This window comes from Gadus macrocephalus, chromosome 9 (genome assembly GCF_031168955.1).
Source record: "Gadus macrocephalus chromosome 9, ASM3116895v1".
Lineage (NCBI taxonomy): Eukaryota > Metazoa > Chordata > Actinopteri > Gadiformes > Gadidae > Gadus > Gadus macrocephalus.
In genome coordinates this window covers 23,198,096-23,218,109 of record NC_082390.1, presented here as the reverse complement: position 1 = coordinate 23,218,109, position 20,014 = coordinate 23,198,096, and the positions used below count along the sequence as shown (strand labels likewise).

Sequence of the window (20,014 nt, the reverse complement as noted above, 5' to 3'; positions counted from 1 at the left end):
CAAGGAAGGTAGTTTCTATGGTGGAACGATGTGTGAAAAGGGAGTAAAAAACCGAAATAGAGCGTTCAGAATACTTAAAAATACACATTTTCAACACTTGATTGAATATAAACAATCACAGGCAGTAGTGAGAAGAAATATACGACAAACTAAAAGGGAATCCTGGAGGGAGTATTGTAGGAAGTACAACCACTATAGATGAGGTGTGGAGAATGAACAAGAAAATGGAGGGAAATAGAAGAGAATGGAATCATCCAATTTTGTCTGATGGGGAGCAGGTGGCTATAACCAACAGAAAAGGCAGAAATGATGGTGAATACACTGAGTAGGGTACATAGTTCTGATAATTTATCAGAGGAAGAGAAAATGGGGAGAGCTGAAACGAAAAGGTTATTTGGAGGTATTCAAAGGAAAATAAGATCAGAGAGTAAGTACGATGTCCCATTTACGGTAGCGGAATTAAAAAATGCACTGGTTAATTGTAAAAAGTCAGCTCCTGGGAAGGATGGCATTTGCTATAATATGTTAAATCATTTAAGTGATGAGGGATTACAGAGGGTGTTATATAATAAAGTTTGGGAAGAGAGTAAGATTCCATCTGGGTGGAAGGAGGCAATGATAGTTCCTATCAGAAAACCAGGGAAAGATACAAGCAAGCCAACCAATAGACCAATAGCCTTAACATCCAATGTAGGTAAGCTAATGGAAAGGTTGGTCAATGGGAGGATAATGCACTTTATGGAAGAAAAGGGATTGATGACCAGTTATCAGAGTGGTTTTAGGAAAGGGAGAAGCACTACATATTCAATAATATGTTTAGAGGATGAGATAAGGAAGGCTCAGGTTAACAAAGAGACTGTGGTGGCAATATTTTTGGATATTGAGAAAGCTTATGATATGTTATGGGTTGAGGGTCTTTTAATCAAGATGCACACATTAGGGATTGAGGGAAATATGTTTAACTTGGTTCTGGATTTCTTTAAACAATAGGAGTATTCAGGTTAAAATGGGCCCAGAAATGTCTAAGAGGATTGTGATAGAAAATGGTACCCCTCAAGGCAGTGTGGTAAGCCCATTGTTGTTTAATATCATGATCAACGATATTTTTTCAAATGTACAGCCTGGAATTGGTAGATCTTTATTTGCAGATGATAGCAGTTTATGGAAAAGAGGGAAGAATGTTAAGCATATTGTGAAGAAACTGCAGGAATCAATAACAAGTGGAGGAGTGGGGGGGGGGGAAAGTGGGGATTTAGGTTTTCTATGGAGAAGACCAAAATGATGTTCTTTAAAAGAAAGAAAATAGATGAAGAGATAAAGGTGAGGCTCTATGATAAGAATGTGGAGAGGGTTAAGAGTTTTAAATTTCTAGGGTTGTTTTTTGACGAAAGAATTACCTGGAGGGTCCATATCACAAAAGTTTTAGACAAGTGCAAAAAAGTACTGAATATTATGAGATGCCTATCTGGAATGGATTGGGGGGCAAATGCTGCTTCATAAGATCTGGGATGGAGTATGGAAGTATTGTATATGGTCTGCGTCTATGTCAGTTTTGTCTGAGTTGGATATAATTCAAGCTAAAGCACTGCCACTTAGGATATGCTTGGGAGCTGTGAGAACATCCCCAGTATGTGCATTGCAAGTTGAAGCAGGAGAGATGCCACTTTGGTTAAGGAGAAAACAGTTACTGGCTAATTACTGGGTTAATTTGATGGGACAGAGGGAAGATCATCCAGTTAGAGTGGCGACTCAAGCAAGCTGGGAGAAGGGGGTAGCAAAGTTGTCAAGCTTTGGATGGACAGGGGAGGTAGTGGCAAAGGAGCTGTTAGTAACAGATCTAATGAAGCGGATATGGTATTTGAGTTTCAGTGTTATGTGAGAGAACATTATGGGGATCATCTACTAATTATACTGATGGGTCAAAAGATCAAGAAACTGAAGCAACAGGAGCGGCTTTATGGTTCAGAGGTTAAAGGTAGAGTCATCTAAGAGGACATCAGATTTTTTGCATGTTTTTTACTATTGAGCTATATGCTATTTTAATGGCAATAAAGTGGATTGAGCAACTTGTAAATCAAAAGGTATTGATTTGTAGAGATTCTGTTTCAGCCATCACTAGTATTGGGGTAGGGACAGCAAAGAGCCATCAGTATCTTGATGTGGGTCCCCTCCCAGCCCATACAGGAATCTCAGGAAATGAGAAAGCTGATAAATTAGCTAAAGCAGCTGTAAAGAAGGAAACTGTGTCAGTAACATTACAGCTGTCTAAGGCTGAGGGGAAATGTCTTGTTTGGAGGGGGATCATGCCCCAGTGGCAACAATTATGGGAGAGAGAGACTAAAGGGAGACATTTATTCTCATTAAATGGAAGAGTGACTGAGTCAACTAAACCTTGTGGGATGAGAAGGAAAGAACAGGTTACTATTGCTAAAATGAGAATTGGTCACACATTATTGAATAGTACTCTTTTTATCATAGGGAAACATCAAGATGGAATGTGTGATGAACGTCAACAACCCGAGACAGTGCCTCATGTTCTTATACATTGTAGGAGATACAGCAGGGAAAGGAAGGAGTTACTAGAGACATTGAGAGAGTTGGGTCTAGAAGAGATTTCAGTTAAAGGTATTTTAAATTTGGGGTCAAGTGGGAGGGGAAGGTGTTGTTTTTTAAAGTATTTATCAGACACTGGTCTGATTAAAAGAATATGAGGATATGACTTAAATTAACCTGAAGGTGGCAGCAATGCAACAATTTGGATGCCAGCTGCCATAAAAACCCACTGAAGAAGAAGAAGAAGATCCTGCAGGGGGCGCTGCTTCGTCGAAGTTCAAGAAAAAGTATGGCCGTTCATGACCCACCTTCAACTCACCCCAAATCTCCCCCAATGTTGGCAGGGTGTTTTCTGGTGCTTTGGTGTGTCGCATGTGCCTGACAATAACAATAAAATGTTCAATTAATGCCCTTGATTTCATTGCTCATATTTTTCATGAATTTTCCGTCATTCTCGGTGTGTATTGGATATTAGAAAGTCCTGCTCTTACATTCCGTCCTTCACCATACCCTGGTAAGGCTTGCCGGTGAACGTGACGTCTCAGACGGGGCGGTGCTGTACAACACTCGGCTTCCCTTCATGCGCCACTTACAGCAGCAGTCTCCGCCAAACGTCCTCAACCACATATCATCATCCACACATCTCCAGACACCATAAGGTCCGCGTTAACAGGCCGTCTCTGCAGCTCCGGTGGAGGCTCGGTGAGTAGGCTGTTCCCTGTTTGAACCGACGGTCCTTCATGGAGTCGATGCGTCCCCGCAGGTCTCCGAGTTCGGAACGTAAACATGGCCGGCTCCTGGTGGGAGCACACCGCCCAACTTAACGTCCGTAAATGCGCAGACATGCGGTTCACAGTTCACCCGATGCATGTCCCCCTGTGATGTGTCATTACCTGAGGTCAGTAGGACCTGTAGTGAGGACCTAGAGAGTCTAAAGACCAGTTACTTGAGAGTCCCTGGCATCCCTGGTCTCCAGCCCGGTGTTCTGTCCGCTCTGTTTCTCATTCTGATTTAGCCTTAAAAAGGCCAGAGGACTAATTTGTCTATCTATAATGTTATAGAATACAACTCTCCATCGTCTGCAGTCTGGCGTTGTATTAGCCATACCTATCCGGTTCAAGTTTAAGTAAAGGTCATCCACTGAAGAAAACTTGACGATGATCCTGCACTTTGCATGGTCACGTTGAGGTGACAGGTCGTGGTCAATGTGTGTCAAGTGGATTATTCTGGTTATTTTACAACTGCACCGGTTGAAGGTCAACGTGTGCTGTCCCTGAACGGGAACAATGATGGAATAACAGCTGTACGACATAAACATGAAGTAAAATACTTAATATTGTCGTGAATAAACATCTCGTTCTGCCTGTTTACCCAGTTCTGACCAGGCCACGTGGTTAATGACCAGAATACTGTGAATATGAGACCCAACATGCGTCCCATGTCGTTCTATACGCGTCTCTACATTTCACATTATGATGTGGGTTGTATGATATTAAAGCAAGCTCCATTGTATGGTTGTGCTGGTTGTTGAGCTACAACATTACACAGTGAGGTGCTGGGCTGCACACAGGGCGGGCTGGATGCTATTACACTTTTGAAGGTGGGTTAAGGTAGGTTACGTCAGGTCCCTTAATGTATATATTCCACAAGATATGAGAGTTTGCCGGGTTTTTTTTCCAGGCTCGGTGTTCTCTGTGTGTGTGTGTGTGTGTGTGTGTGTGTGTGTGTGTGTGTGTGTGTGTGTGTGTGTGTGTGTGTGTGTGTGTGTGTGTGTGTACGCGCGCGACCTTTCCCCTAGTTCCATTCTGCGCATGCAGATCACGTGACGCGACCGACGACCGGCTGGGGGGAGGGAGATGCTTCTGCTCCAATGGGAATGGAGAACTATCGGATCACATTTTTCTACGCATACAGCAGCATTATAGAATTTGCCACAAGCTTTTTGGCCGTACCTTTTTCGTATTTTCCCGAAGGCTATTTGGTGGAAGGGATGCTCTTTACTGGCATGGTGCAGAATTTGCAGTGCTGAAATTTTGTTTTGGGTTGGCATTTCTCTATAGCAGGTGCGGTGCATGCGAAAGCAATGATGGATTTATTTTAACGTAAGATATGTTATTTTCAGCCTTGTAGGTTAATGAATGCTTTTTTTTATTATCAGATTGACACGTATACATATATCATATTTTCACATCATTCAGAGCGTAAACTGACCTTCTATTGAGGAATAGTTACGTCCGAGTTTCACCTGTGTTTGGTGTATCAAGACGGTTAAATTCCCTTGCTACTCGAACCAAACCAAATTGGTTGCCGTGGCATCATGGTAACCAAACAGTCTATGCAGTCTGATCTAGAAGTGGACGTTGGACCCGCGCTCCCTGAGAGAGTCCTTGAAGAGTGTATACTCCGTAACACTGCGTAACACTCCGATAACGCCTGATATACCAGTACATGCAGAACAGGTGGAACATGCAATGGGAAATTCCTGGCCTGATTAAGATAATCTGTCTCTATTTTTAGGCCTGGACAACCTGCCTTCTATTTGCAACTTCCAAAAAACGTCCTGTCTTTTGTTTTCAATTCAAAAGTGTACAATTTGACTTGGTGGGCTGCAAATATGATCCCTAAATGTAGTTGTTTACATGAATAATAGTGTTTGTTGGTATTGACATTGTTTGGTTCAGAGTGGAACAAAGCTTTGTAGGTACATGGCTTATCTCTTGGCAGTAATGATCAAGGGTATGACATCTCCACAGTGACCCCCAGCAGCAGTAGCCCACCATGGCAGAAGCTCATCAGGCTGTGGCCTTCCAGTTCACGGTCACCCCGGATGGGATCGATCTCCAGCTGTGCCATGAAGCCCTGCGACAAATCTACCTCTCTGGCCTCCACTCCTGGAAGAAGCGGTTCATCCGCTTCAAGGTGAGCCGCCCTCCAGCCTCCCACACACCATCATACACAAACCCAAAGGGACTGTGTCCGACTGTCCTTTTGACAACGTTGTCCACTGCTGAGTGTTTCTGTTACCAAAATCTAAACAAAACGGTGTCTCTATGAACAGGATCTACACCACTAAGCGGGCGTGGATAACAAAAGATAATGTCACGTCTGCTATGTCCATATATGACACCATGTCCTGGTTTAAGGCTTTAGAGATACAAGGGGGCAACTAGAATACAACATCGGTGTGTTTCAACACGGTGCCTTCACTTTTTGCTTCACTACTGATTTTTTTTTAAATAAAGCCTCTGCTTGTATCCTGTGTCGATGAACCAAAATTCGGCAGCCTAATTTCCGAAGCAGCTTATTGGTCGATTATGCAAACACAAAGACTTTAAAGGTCCCATGACATGAAAATCTCAATTTATGAGGTTTTCTAACATAAATATGAGTTCCCCTAGCCTGCCTATGGTCCCCCAGTGGCTAAAACTTGCGTTTGGTGTAAAACGAGCACTAGCTGTTCTGCTCGCCTTTGAAAAAACGGAGGCTCAAGCGCGCTGATTTGGAAATCTGTGCTCATGACGTCATGAGGAATCTCAGCTCCTCCCCTTACTCTGCCTGGCCCGCCCAGAGACGTTGGCCCGCCAATGAGACTCGACCGTGCGAGCGCCACATGTGTGTGTGTGAATACACACACTGTAACGCAAGTGTTTCTTGTCGGTTCTTTGACGTGTCTTGTATTTCCACAACGAGACTGTCGTGGGGGTTATCTAAGCCATGGTTGAGAAGGAATTGGGGGAAAGGAACTTTGTTTTGACTCGCTGAAGTACATGAACTGCGACATGCCGCCGGTTGCCGCGAGGCACCATCGCCCGGCAGCGGGCAGCCGGCCGCAGGCAGCGCGCGGTTCAGTCGACTTCAGGTTGATGTGAAAGTGGAAGAACCAGAGACGTCGCAGAACCCGACAAAGTCGTTTGTGATTCATAATATCGCCTGGAGGCGCACACAATATGTTATATGATATAGATATCTATGTATTATATGATATTATTTAGATATAGAGCTCCAGGACTGTAACGCAAGTGTTGTACACTTCCTTGTTATTTGGATAACCGTTCTGCTGTTGGTGTGATGGCGCATAAACACGTCGGACTCTCGTATCTGGTATTTCTACAACGAGACTCGTATTGGGGGTTATCTCAGCCAAGGTTGAGAATGACAAAGTTCCTTCCCCCCAATTCATTCTCAACCTTGGCTGAGATAACCCCCAATACGAGTCTCGTTGTAGAAATACCAGATACGAGAGTCCGACGTGTTATGCGCCATTCTGGTTCGGGTTCTGCGACGTCTCTGGTTCTTCCACTTTCACATCAACCTGAAGTCGACTGAACCGCGCGCTGCCTGCTGCCTGCTGCCCGCTGCCGGGCGATGGTGCCTCGCGGCAACCGGCGGCATGTCGCAGTTCATGTACTTCAGCGAGTCAAATCAAAGTTCCTTTCCCCCAATTCCTTCTCAACCATGGCTCAGATAACCCCCACGACAGTCTCGTTGTGGAAATACAAGACACGTCAAAGAACCGACAAGAAACACTTGCGTTACAGTGTGTGTATTCACATTGATGTGGACGTTGAAGAACCAGGAACGTCGGAGAACCCAACGCGGTCGTTTGAGATTCATAATATCGGCTCACACAGCTTTTGGCCGTGATAATATATATTATATGATATAGATATCTGTGTAGGCTATATGATAATATTTAGATATAGAGCTCCAGGACTCCCGTGTGTTCTAGAATATTTACAGAACACGGCTAAAGGCTGTGTGCGGCTCGCCATTGCGAACACTGTAAACAGAGCGCATGGTGGCTGCAAGCTGCTCAGGGCCACACCCCCACCCTCCTCCTTGACACGCCCACCGAAACAGCGCATTTGGGGGAAGCTCAATGTGCGACTGGCTCGGAGTGGCTGTAACTCTGCACCACGGCTGAATTTAGGGAACGTCTTTGAATACTGTGTTAGTTGCCCACTAATACCTATATTAAAGAATACATAAAATAGCATGTCATGGGACCTTTAAAGAAAATAATCGAGGCCTAAAATGTTACCAATACTGTGTCAATGTAAAGCCAATATGCTCATTTACATTAGAAGTTTACGAGTAAAAGAAAACAGAAAAAAGCTACTGTGTCTCAACGAATACTGCCTTGTATTCTAAATCTGTCAAAAAGTTCAGAATTTTACTAAAGTTTGAATCTGCATTTTCTCCAAGCACTAACAGATGCTCACTCAACCATCAGTTGACCGGCAGAACGGGATGCTCGCGACCCCAAAGAACATTGTACTATTTAAACTATTTCGTTACTGCTTCATTCCAGCATTGGGCATACATTTCAGTATTTCCCCCCCTCTCGGCTTGAACACGCTTTCGCTTAATTCGTCTGTGCCTTTTAGGTTCACATCATGCATGCATGTATGACTTTTAAACTATTATGTATTTTAGTGCCCTCCTAGTTCATTATCGTGAATGTGATATTGTGGGTCGCCTATTCAATTTAACATCGCTTTCGTGATAAGTTGCTCATCTTGTAACGATATGATATAAACACTGCTATAACGCGGAGAGGGGCTGCGATTTCAGACCGGGAATCCATTTTTAGCAACACCTGGTGTCGGGTGTCAGACTCGGACGACGGGCTCGTCCAGTGGCGTCACTCTCTGGGCAATCAGTGGCCAGCAGCCTGTTAACGCCACACAAAAGTGTCGGATCAGCTCTCATGGAACCTCGACGGAGGTGGACTAAAAAAGTACCAGGCACCAGATTTTGACGATGGAAACGCAGAAAAAGGTGGTCCGAGTCGAGGCGAGTTGAGCTGGTACTGTCAGCGGAAAAGGGGAATAAGAGGCAGTTTATACTACGGAGCAGCTTAGAACTACTCATGTGGATGTCGCTGCGTTGTCTCTGTTGTAGAGACAATCCAGCCACAACTCTACCCAAGTCCAGCCCCTGGTACAGCAATGCTGTCTGATCGCATTTACCTGAAAATTAAACCCTGAATATTTGTAGGGTTCGTGAGGGGAAATTGGGATGCGAAATCAAGCCGGCATATTAGCTCGGTCAGTGTTAATGACCGTGCCGCGAAAAAGACAGGTATAAGAAGGGCATGTTTGGCAGTGTAAAAACAACTTTTTATTCCTATATTTCTACGGATATTTATATTATTATTATATAGCTGATATTATTTATTTTAATCTATTTGATGGGAAAGAAAGTATTTCAGCAAAACTCATACTACATCAACTTATCACAAACTAATTAAGAGCTCTGTTACTTTGATGAAAGCGTCGAACCAGGCCCTCCACGATAAATTTATGGATCGCTTTAGATCATGCAAAAAGCCCTTACTGCATTTTTCACTGCACGTCACATAAAGTTGAAATTAAGCTAGGCAGTGTCACATGAACCCAGTGACTTGCATTTGATTCACTATCCACACAGACAGACACAGATAGACGGATCCTTTTATCTTGGTATTGATCATCCTAATAAGACAGTGTATGTATTTTTACTTTATCTCATTAAGAATTCAACAAAGTATCCCCTGTGTAGGTCATCCTATTTATCTACCATCTACACATTCGTTCAGCTGTATCTCTTGTCTCTTGGTCTTGGTGTTCAGCAACTCATCTGTTTACACAGGGACCTGAATAAAGTAAGATCTGTTATAACCTGGTTGTGAGGAAAACAAATAAGGTTTCAGTAGGTCTTGGGATGTCCTGATCCCACCATGGTGACACTAATACCCTCATCTCTGTTAACAGAACGGGGTGATGACCGGCGTGTACCCGGGCAGCCCTGGGGGCTTCATGGTGGTGGTGGGAGCCTACCTGTCCTACAACAAGTACAACCAGCTGGACCCCTCCCAGGGCCTGGTGGCCAAGCTGGGGCAGCACATACCTATTGGGTAAGGCCGCTGTCATTCAGTTCTTAACGTTAAGAGAAAATCATCTACAGACACAAACGTTTGATTCCTGAAAGCATTGAACCAATACAAATACACAAATACTGTAGCAAATACAATCCGAATGAGCAGGTTTGAGGAGGTTCAGGTGTAGAAGGGAATGCATTATGAGTTGGAGATGGCATTGGAAGCAATGGGATTTGTTCTGGTGTTCTGTTGACTATGTTGTTCAGATGACCAGATGGAAGGAGCTGTATTGATTGTGGAGTGGGTGGGAAGGGTCCTGTGTGATATTTGTGGTTTCCGTGCCCTCACACTCAAAAGGCCTGTATAAGATCCTACCACTAAATAATAATCAAAACTCATTACGCTTATGCAGCGCTTTATAAAGTGATCCTGTAATGGCCTGGCAAAGGCAATTCGGTGACTAGATTAGTACTAGGGCTGGCCCGAATGCCATTTTTTCAGGCTTCGAATACTCGTTGGTTTTTTTTCCGAGCGAATATTCGAATACTCGTTCCAGAAAAACACACTATCAAAAACAACATTAATAATCCCTATATACTCCCTGGTACCGATTTTGACAGTATCTGCATATGTTGTTGAAGATTTAATAGCTTTTGAACGTTAATTAGTAGGCCTAAGTAAGTTGGAGTAACTTCGTTTTTTCCCTGTGGAAGCGAACAGCTGTTGTTCCGTACCAAATCAGCTGTCCTCTGCCATCTCAGCCCTTGCGGGAGCTTTTCAATTCATTCTGGAACGTGCATCTTTTCAGGGAATTTGTACAATAAATCCATACCGAATATTGATTGTCTTATGTGTCCATATTATATCTATTATATTGACCGGGTATTCGCAAGACTCTCACGCTCTGCAGCAAGCCAGTCACAGTTGATTGGCGCGGCGCTGTACAGCGAACGTAAACAAACGACTAAGGTTAGCATTTCACTAAGCATTTCTTTTCCTCCCGAGATCCCGCTAATGTTGTTATAATGTAAAGGGAAACAAGATATCTATTCTTCCTTCACCTCTCTCGCTTCTCTGCTTGGTGTCGCTTATAGTTTGCCTCCCTCGCTCTGGTAACGTCCCCTACGTGTAACAACGAAGCTCCGAATACTGATTTAAGCTTTGAATACTAATTTTCAGAACGAGTATTCGAATATTCGAATAATTCGGGCCAGCCCTAATTAGAACACAGCAAAGTAATAGAGGTATCTTGTAGTTTACAGATATAATGACTAAAGTTTGTGTTTATGACTTGTTGACAAAATAAGGTCCTCTAGTACAAATAGATGCTTTGTGGGTCAATATTTTCACTTCGGGGGGGGTGTGTGTGTGTGTGTGTGTGTGTGTGTGTGTGTGTGTGTGTGTGTGTGTGTGTGTGTGTGTGTGTGTGTGTGTGTGTGTGTGTGTGTGTGTGTGTGTGTGTGTGTTCAGGACTAAATATACCCCCAAGATACCAATTGGTGCTGGTATGCTTCAAGTGCTGCCAAAGCTTTGAAGGAGACATATTATGGTGTTTTCCCAACAAATAAACATAGTATTTGAGTTCTAGAAAACATGTTTTCGAAGCTGTTTGCTGGAAATAGCTTTTATGAAAAAAATCCCGCCTACCGCTGTTCCCCTCTGTTCCAGTCCCTTCAGAATGCGCTGTTTCTGGTGTCTGTAGCTTTAATGCAAATGAGATGCTGCCCTTTGACCAATGAGCTGTCAGACTGAACCACAGCATGGAGGAGAAAGGATTGTTGCCGTTTGCGGACTCCTGGAGCTCTATTTCATATAATATAATAATAATAATATTATGTATGGGTATTTATATAATATTACATCCACGGCCAAAAGTAATGTGCACCTCAGATGTTATTCTGAATCATAAAGACTGCGTCTGACGTCTCTGGCACTTCCACAACAAGACTGGTAGTGGGGGATATCTCGGTCATGGTTGAGGGAAATTGCGGGAAAGGCACTTTGGCCTTGACTCTCTGAAGTCCATGAATCGCGTGATGGAGGAGAAAGGGATTGTACTCCTGGAGCTGAGCTGCCGGACTTGCCGCCGAGCTCCCCGCGCCGGAGCAGCCGGAAAGCTTCGGCCGCAGTTCAGCTCCCGGAGTACACTGCCGGACTGCCGCCAAAGCTTCAGGGGCGGCCGGGTGGCTTCGACGGCGGCCAGACTGCGGTAGAAGCTTCGGCGGCAGTTCGGCGGGGGTAGCTCGGCGGCAGTCCGGCAGCTCAGTTCTGGGAGTACAATCCCTTTCTCCTCCATGTCTCCTCCTCCGGATTGCCGCCAAAGCTTCGGCAGAGAATGGGATTGTACTCCTGGAGCTTAGCTGTGAAGGGCTGCCCCCGAGTTCACCCCGCTGGGGCTGCTCGTCCGTTGGTCCACAAAATCTTAGCTATGCTCTGATTGGAGGGGAAGTGGGAGGTATATTCAACTGTGCCCCCTTCCTACGTAGGAGGGGGCGCCGAAACTGACTAGCTCGTTTGGTCACTGTAGGCGGGGTACCAGAGACCCAAAACAACACACCAAATCCCAGGAAAAGTGTTGTTTTCATAATATGTCCACTTTAAGTCATTAGTTCCAAATTCTTTCTGGGTTGCTTGTCAGGCAAAACAAGTCTGGTAACTTGTCTGGAGTATTTTGTTAACTAACTAATTCTAAACATAATTCTTATATAATCAACAAAAAAAAAGGAAAAGGCAAATAATTATTTGAAATCCTACTTGCATTAATTGTTTTTTACTAGCAAGTGACACAATATCAATGATTCTCACTATTTTCAATTTAACAAATGATATAAATGTGTTGTGAGGTATATCCCTGCTCCTGCGTTTTCCTGTCCAGGGTTTGATTAGCATTCACTCATGATGTCAGCTGTGCTGAACTACTGTCTTTACTGGGGCCACTGACGGGCCCACGGTCCAAGTGAATAGATCTGCAGAGCTGCTTGGTATGCAACGCCTCGCTTTTCTCCTGTTCTGTGAGCCCATGCACTTGCTAGGGCTCTGGGTGAGCCAAGCTCTACGCGGTCACATGGCTGGATGCTTACCTTAAATGACTCCAGGGTTATATCTCTATTTAGGAGACAGTCCAATTTAGAATAAGGCCAATAAATCAACGTTTTAGAAAATAGTTTGTTTCAAGTAATTTGATTTGACAAGAGGCATTTCATGAGTGATACTGAGGACTGAGCACTCTATCAACATGTCTGATTAAGCTGTTAACTCAATCACACCTGCACTCCTCCTGTCCCTCCCCCTGTCCCTCCACCTGTCCCTCCCTCTGTCCCTCCCTCTGTCCCTCCCCCTGTCCCTCCCTATCTCCATCCTCCTGTCCCTCCCCATGTCCCTCCTCCGGTCCCTCCTACTGGCCTTCCTTATGTCCGTCTTCCTCTACCTCCCTCTGTCCGACCTTCTGTCCCCCTACTGTGCCTCCCTCTGTCCCTCCCCAGCCGGTACCTGTCCTGTGACAACCAGAGGGCGGTGGGGGGCGTGCTGGTGGGCACGGGGCTGTGGGTCAGCATCATCTTCGTCATGAGGAACGTCCTCAAGTGCCTGCTGTCGTGGCATGGCTGGATGTACGTCCAGCACGGTTCTGTGTCCTGGTCCGCCAAACTCTGGATGGTGAACAAACACACTCACACACTTTCACTCATGCATTGACTCATACACGCGTACTCACTCACTCACTCACTCACTCACTCACTCACTCACTCACTCACTCACTCACTCACTCACTCACACACTATCTCACACTCTCACTCACACTCTCTCATTCACACAGTCTCACACTCTCACTCACTCAATCACACTCACACACTCACTCACACACTCTCACTCAAACACTCACACACTCTCACACACTCTCACTCACACTGACTCACAGACTCTCACTCACTCACTCACTCACTCACTCACTCACTCACTCACTCACTCACTCACTCACTCACTCACTCACTCACTCACTCACTCACTCACTCACTCACTCACTCACTCACTCACTCACTCACTCAAACTCACTAATATTCAGTCAGTCAGTCACTCAGTCACTCACTCACTCAGTCACTCAGTCACTCACTCACTCAGTCACTCAGTCACTCAGTCACTCACTCACTCACTCACTCACTAATATTCAGTCAGTCTCTCCCTCACACTCACTCACTCACTCACTCACACTCACTAATATTTAATCAGTCACTCCCTCACTCACTCTCAGTCAATCAAACACTCTCACTCACACCCAGTCACTTACTCACACATTCACTCACTTACTCACTCAATCACACACTCTCACTCACTTACTCACTCAATCACACACTCTCACTCACTCACTCACTCACTCACTCACTCACTCCCACTCCGGGACAGAGTGGGAGGACAGACATGTTCAGGGACATTTCTCCTCCCTAGCCTGATTTCACTTCAGGCGTGTAGTTAAGTCTTAAAATGTTTACTACGTCACACTAAATCTGACAGTGTTAAACAAGGGTTCACCCCCTCATGAACCCTTAGATCCTGTGATTTTAGGTTCAAAGCGGTCTTATGTTGTCCAGGTATCAAGAACAGGGTTAGGGCTTTTAAATATGACTTAATAGCTTAAGCAGGTAGACGATATGATTAAGTGTTGCTGGCTGGTGTCCATATATTTACATTGCATGTTTGTTAAGTGTATATCAAGCCCCGCTCTTTGTGTTGTGATTCCCGTTCTCCTTCAGGTGCTGGTGAAGGTGTTCTCTGGGAGGAAGCCCATGCTGTACAGCTTCCAGAACTCTCTCCCTCGCCTCCCTGTGCCCCCCGTGAAGGACACCTGCAGAAGGGTGTGTGTGTGTGTGTGTGTGTGTGTGTGCGCGCTGTTAAACAGAAGGAACGCTGCAGAGACCAAATGGATAAATTAATCTCGAAGGCTTCCAGAGAGTTGGGTTAATCCTCTGCCCTTCATAATCATCTGAACAGTCCCCTGCTGGGCTTCAGTGATGGAAGCAGACATGAATCGAAGCGGAAGCCAGCCAATCAGTCGTCCCCCTGCCCTTGATTTGACTGTACCTGTTAGATAAGATCATGTGAGGCAGGTGTAAGCATGAGCCACCTTACAACCTGCTAGTCTCAACGGGCTCTGCAGGCCCCTAGTATATGACCCCCCCCCCCCTCCCAAAGCCATCTAAAAATATGTAAACTTTCCCTCCTTCCAGGGAAGGTTAGCCGGGCAAGTTGTGTCCATGGTTACAGTTGAGTCCAGGATGCCTGCAGACTGTGGTCGTCCAGTAATGGTTAATGGTCAGGGGCCGTATTCACAAAGCATTTTATCTTACCGCTAGGAGTGCTCCTAACTCGCGCTAAAACATTTTACGTAGGAGTTTTTTCTTAAGTTATTCACAAAGCCGCTGAGACCTACTCTTACTAAGGATAAATCACAAAGAGTGAACTAAGAGTGACGCGCCGTTGCTATGGATTACGTCAATTCTCGTGCACGAGTTTAGAAGCAGTCAGTTCGGTGATTGGTTGTTCAGACGAGCCCACTGAATCACCGAAAAACAAGGAAATAGCCTAGGCTAGAATTGATTTCCTATTAAGTAGTTATAGTGCAGTTAGCAGAAAAAACAATGACAATTTTGTGCAGACCACGATAATGACGTTGTAGCCTGCACGTTCAAGAGAGAGAGAAAGCAAACAATAAAAATACGTAAAATTTAAAAGAAAATAAATGTTATGAACAACACAAGTGTTGACTGATTTGTGCCAAGGTGTTTACCTAAAATGTGTTTTCAAAGTGATCCCTAAATGCCGGCCAAATTCATTGTCATGTTGATCGCCATCATCATCATCATCATCATCATCGTCTGGCTGTGGAATGTTCCTCCGCTTGCAGAGGTTGTGTAGAATGGCACATACAGTAATGACTGTGCTTGCCCTCTCTGGGGTGAGGCGTATTTCGCCGTGGAGGACATGAACCGATGTTTCATCTGCCCAATTCCTCTCTCCACAACATTTCGTGTATGTTTGTGTGCTCTAGCATACATGGAAGAAATCAGTAAACAATAATAAATATGGATTCAACAAATAAAAGGCGTCAAAGAGCCAATACGATGTGTTTTACACGTAGGACTAAGCGTAATATGCGTAATCACTTACATGTTATACTTTAACTGTGCTCCCGGTTGTGGATTGAGGTAGGGTGTCTAGAGCCACGTCTTGCATGGATAGTCACTGTCTCCCAGCAAGTGACACCCAACTGGTACATCTCAAAAAGCTGCCTCAAGCTGCCTTTAAGAGTGACACCGCTCTCAATTAAAATGCGCGAATCATGGGTAGCTGAAGATCCAGACCACTTTGCAACAACATCCAGGCTATGTTAAAATTTGCATCAAAAACAACCTGCGTGTTGATGGAATGCACTTTCTTCCTATTGACGAACACGTCCTCGTCTTTTGATGGCGCAATTATTTTTATGTGCGTCCCGTCAATAGCACCGACCACACCGGGCATACCTGCAATTGCCATGAAGTTGGCTTTGATCCTGTGTAATTGTTGAATGTCCAAAGGAAAGTTTATGGCACGGCTGACTGATGGTTGCGATATTTTTAAATCGTCGGCATTGCAAAGTTGCATTGCACCTGTTGCTAAATAACGTAGTATGGCCAAACATTTTATTTCTTGACTAATCGGATTATTCCTGTTAGTCGGGGATGTTATTGCATTACGATTAACTCCACAACAAGTTTAATACCCTAACATTTCGTCTCGCAGGCATTTACGATTCTTTGTGAATAGGTCTTACTGAGTTAGGAGTCCTCTTGAGGGCTTTTAAGCTCTCCTAGACTTAGGTGCTACTTTTAGGCCTAAAATACTTTGTGAATTGCTCTTAGTGAAAAAAGTTAGGAGTCCTAAATTTAAGAGTGACACGCCCATTATTTTTAGGAGTTACTCCTAAATTCGCCAGTTAGGACCTACTTTTAGCCCTAAAATCCTTTGTGAATACGGCCCCAGGTTGTTATCAGAGGGGGCTGGTGTAACAGGGGTTGACCGCATGACGTCTGTCTCCTGCAGTACCTGGAGTCCGCCCGGCCCCTCATGGATGATGAGCAGTATGCAAGGATGGAGGGCCTGGCCAAGGACTTCGAGAAGAACCTGGGCCCCAGGCTGCAGTGGTACCTCAAGCTCAAGTCCTGGTGGGCCTCCAACTATGTGAGTCGGGGGACAAGCCCTCTTTTCCACTCTGCCTTTTGTGTCAAATTCACATTTAGTGCTCATTACTAAACCTCAGGACTAATTATTTCTCACAATTATTTGGTCATCAACAATTTTATATTAATTTTTGATAGACCTAATCAGGTGAATACAATTTTGGATGATTTGTCAGGCCGCGCCATCGTCATATAATATTAAATATATTTTATAATCATGTAAAAAACTATATTGTATGATCTATGAATGTAGGCATCTAGGCTTGGCCTTATGGGCGTAACCGGTATCCACCCGGTGACATGATGTCACTCATAGCCTGCTCTACAAATGCAGAGCGTACCTGAGACATGGGTAATGATCCTTGATCACTGCTGATCGCTTCCCGTACATCGGCGGCACCCATACCGGGCAGAGAGGGTGCCGCTTCTCCTCTGACTCACTATAATGAGGCGGGCTGTGAAGAGCCTTCAGCACAATATCCTCCAAACACAACTGATATTCTTAGGGAGGAACGCAGGATTGGTTCTAAGCAGCGCAAAGGAGCTATCCTCTATAAGTAACAAGCAGCTCGGGCTGACAGACAGAGCGGCAAGCTCACCGGCATGTTGGCAGAAACCAAAGCCAATAAAAGCGTTGTCTTGAAGGATGGGCTCCTGTCCCTATATATCCCACGCAACACCGTGGGAGATCCCAGCGGGTGGAAGCATATGGGAGACAAGTTCTACAAGTTTACAAGGGGTGACTGTAACGGGTCAATTGAGCGCTGGACACAGGTTTTGCTGTTTCCCCAAGGAAGTTCTTTTATTGCTTTCCATAAACGTATAAACCAAGGGCAATGAGACAAAACGTAAATCAAAGTCTGTTTGGCGCGATCTCTGGTGGCGATCCGCTCCTTTCTCCTCCTAATCCTTCCTGGATTCCCCACCTCACTACAAGACAAAAGCAGGCACATAAATACAAACACTCCCTGATTGGCCTGAGTGCCGCACTCAGGTCCAATCCCCCCAGCCAATCCGGTGCTCTCCCAACCTGCCCATACTCCCCCTGCAGGCCAGACGTCGCACGTCCCCCCACAGTGACTAAAAATAGGTTTACCGGCATCTACCACCTTGACGGGCTTGTTGGCCAGTGCCAGCTGGACTTGGTCGGGCAACAAACAGTTCCCTAAAAATAAAACAAACTTTGTGGTTGCCCAAAATCCTACGATAATATAATATAAAAAAATTATACATATTACAAATATTTCACGTTAAATTGAAATAATTGCAAACGTTTTAAAAGGAGCAAAAACAACCGGCCAGGTGGGCATGTCACCGTGGTCAGGGAGGAGGAGGAGCTGTGGCAGCCTGTATCTGAAACCTCCTGTGTTTACCGGATCCAGGTCAGTGATTGGTGGGAAGAGTACATCTACCTGAGAGGGCGCGGGCCAATCATGGTCAACAGCAACTACTACGCCATGGTAAGGCTCAACACTGCAACCATAATACATTTTATTGCCTTATTCAAATGTTGATCTTTTTTTCCAAACATATTGATCCAAGTAGGTAACGACCACAGACATAGATGATTAACATTCGATGACGGCAATAAAACTCGGTGTGCTCTGACACCTGAAACCAAGACGAAAAGCTTCCTTTAGGGTTCAAAACCCCAGGATGGGTTCAACAGGAAGTTGAATCAGTCCTCATTATTCTGATCAGACATGTAGTCCAGCCTACTCTACCTTCATAGCCTCCTTTTATCAGGCAAGTCTCTTTGATACGCGTTCAGGACATTGAGAACAGATATTCTTTCCTGAAGAGATTGACTTGTTGAGTAAAATGTTTACAAATGCATCATGGTTAATTTGCATAATCGCTAACTAGCCGAAGCAGATAGCAGCTGATCTGTGAACAGAGCTGTGGTGCATTACCTTCCCTAACCTGATTCTCCAATTCACCCTTGCTATCATAGGACTTGGCATTTTCACGCCAATATAATAGATCATTAAAGGTTGTATCAGCGATTCTGGTTGCTCTGACTTCCGTTGCGAGATTCCAAATAAACAGCCAGCTAGCCCCTCCCTCCCGTGTTTTGAAAATTATCATGGACGCGCATTTTCATGAACGTGCATGACCATGAACGCGCAACACATACGACAATCGAAGGGTCGCATAGCCCAGGCACGAGCGCGAAACACCACAACACCCACCCCTTGTCTGTGATTGGTTGGGACACTGTTTATTTAGATTTTGAGGTGTTGGTAGTACCATTTGTTTTTGTGTGCGATCTCGGAGCCTAGGCTGCCTAGAGAGACGCTTTTTTTGACAGCCTGCTTATGGGACGGGCAGCTAGCAGATCATGAGGAAAAAGCAGATGAATGGGATACTTTATGTTTCATTCTGAATCACTGATACAACCTTTAAAGAGACGTGTGGAATAGTGACCTGGGTAACGACCGCACAGCATAACTTCTGTCCTTATGTTAGCGAGGAGGAACCAACAGCCTGCTTTTCTCCATGACCTGCTGCTTGCCCACAGTTGGACATCGAGTACAGGGAATGTTTAGGATAATGGTGATGTTTATGAATCAATTAATGCAATTTCATTCTCTGTAGGACTTCCTGTATGTGTTCCCAACGTCGGTGCAAGCCGCCCGGGCCGGCAACGCCATCCACTCCATCATGCTGTATCGGAGGAAACTGGACCGGGCTCAGATTAAACCAGTTAGTACTCCTAGCTCTCTGTCTCACTCTGTCGGTGACTCTGTATCTGTCACACTGTCTCTCTGTCTCTGTGTCTGACTCTGTCTCTCTGTGTCTGACTCTCTCTCTCTCTGTCTCTCTGTCTCTCTCTGTCTGTGTCTCTCTGTGTCTTCGTCTTTGTGTCTCTGTCTCTCTGTGTCTCTGTCATTCTGTGTCACTGTCGTTCTGTCTCTGTGTCTCTCTGTCTCTGTGTCTTTCTGTCTCTGTCTTTCTGTATCTGTGTCTCTCTGTCTCTCCGTCTATTATGCCAACACAGATCTCTGTTTTAGAAGGATACCTTTCTGAAAACAAAATCAATATATCTGAATTGATGGCTTATTCAGAGCGGTAGGGGACTTGGTCTAAAGGGGAGATTTAGTATTGTATATATTTGTCTATAGTTGATTACCACGAAGCCCATGCTGGAGGCAGCATGTGGGTCTACGATATGGCCATGATCACTGTAGGATCATGGTTAGGACTATTGTGTTTTGTTCCCAGCAATCTCCTCCCAATGTTTTCAACCGCATGTTGTATTTCGCTCTCAATTGTCGTTCCTCCCCCCCCCCCCCCCCCCCCAACATGCATGGCGCTCAAATGCTTGGTTTCTTATATAACTTGCACACTTAAACGCACCATACATGTGTCTTGAAATAGCCCCAAG

General features: G+C 45.0%; 1 protein-coding gene and 3 long non-coding RNA genes across 7 annotated transcripts in view; 3 read left to right on the top strand and 1 right to left on the bottom strand.

Moving 5' to 3' along the window:
- Positions 1-1,601: 1,601 nt before the first annotated feature.
- Positions 1,602-4,335, bottom strand: LOC132464895 (uncharacterized). The gene is made up of 3 exons (XR_009527384.1): positions 3,447-4,335; positions 3,045-3,350; positions 1,602-2,931 (listed from the first exon to the last, which is right to left on the bottom strand). It is a non-coding gene; the product is annotated as an uncharacterized LOC132464895 (long non-coding RNA).
- Positions 3,114-20,014, top strand: part of cpt1ab (carnitine palmitoyltransferase 1Ab (liver)) — a 32,378-nt gene continuing 15,477 nt past the window's right edge. For 2 of the 4 annotated variants that reach the window (XM_060061536.1, XM_060061533.1), the window contains exons 1-8: positions 3,114-3,255; positions 5,307-5,472; positions 9,309-9,451; positions 12,898-13,069; positions 14,161-14,262; positions 16,490-16,627; positions 18,009-18,086; positions 19,225-19,332. In XM_060061536.1, the coding sequence (XP_059917519.1) occupies positions 5,332-5,472; positions 9,309-9,451; positions 12,898-13,069; positions 14,161-14,262; positions 16,490-16,627; positions 18,009-18,086; positions 19,225-19,332 (882 nt within the window). In that variant the 5' untranslated portion in view covers positions 3,114-3,255; positions 5,307-5,331. Of the gene's footprint in view, positions 3,256-4,447; positions 4,656-5,306; positions 5,473-9,308; positions 9,452-12,897; positions 13,070-14,160; positions 14,263-16,489; positions 16,628-18,008; positions 18,087-19,224; positions 19,333-20,014 lie in introns of those variants that run through there. The other 2 variants (XM_060061534.1, XM_060061535.1) reach the window with 2 other exon arrangements.
- Positions 11,536-12,204, top strand: LOC132464897 (uncharacterized). The gene is made up of 2 exons (XR_009527386.1): positions 11,536-11,667; positions 11,905-12,204. It is a non-coding gene; the product is annotated as an uncharacterized LOC132464897 (long non-coding RNA).
- Positions 16,634-17,899, top strand: LOC132464896 (uncharacterized). Its single transcript, XR_009527385.1, has 2 exons — positions 16,634-17,365; positions 17,704-17,899. It is a non-coding gene; the product is annotated as an uncharacterized LOC132464896 (long non-coding RNA).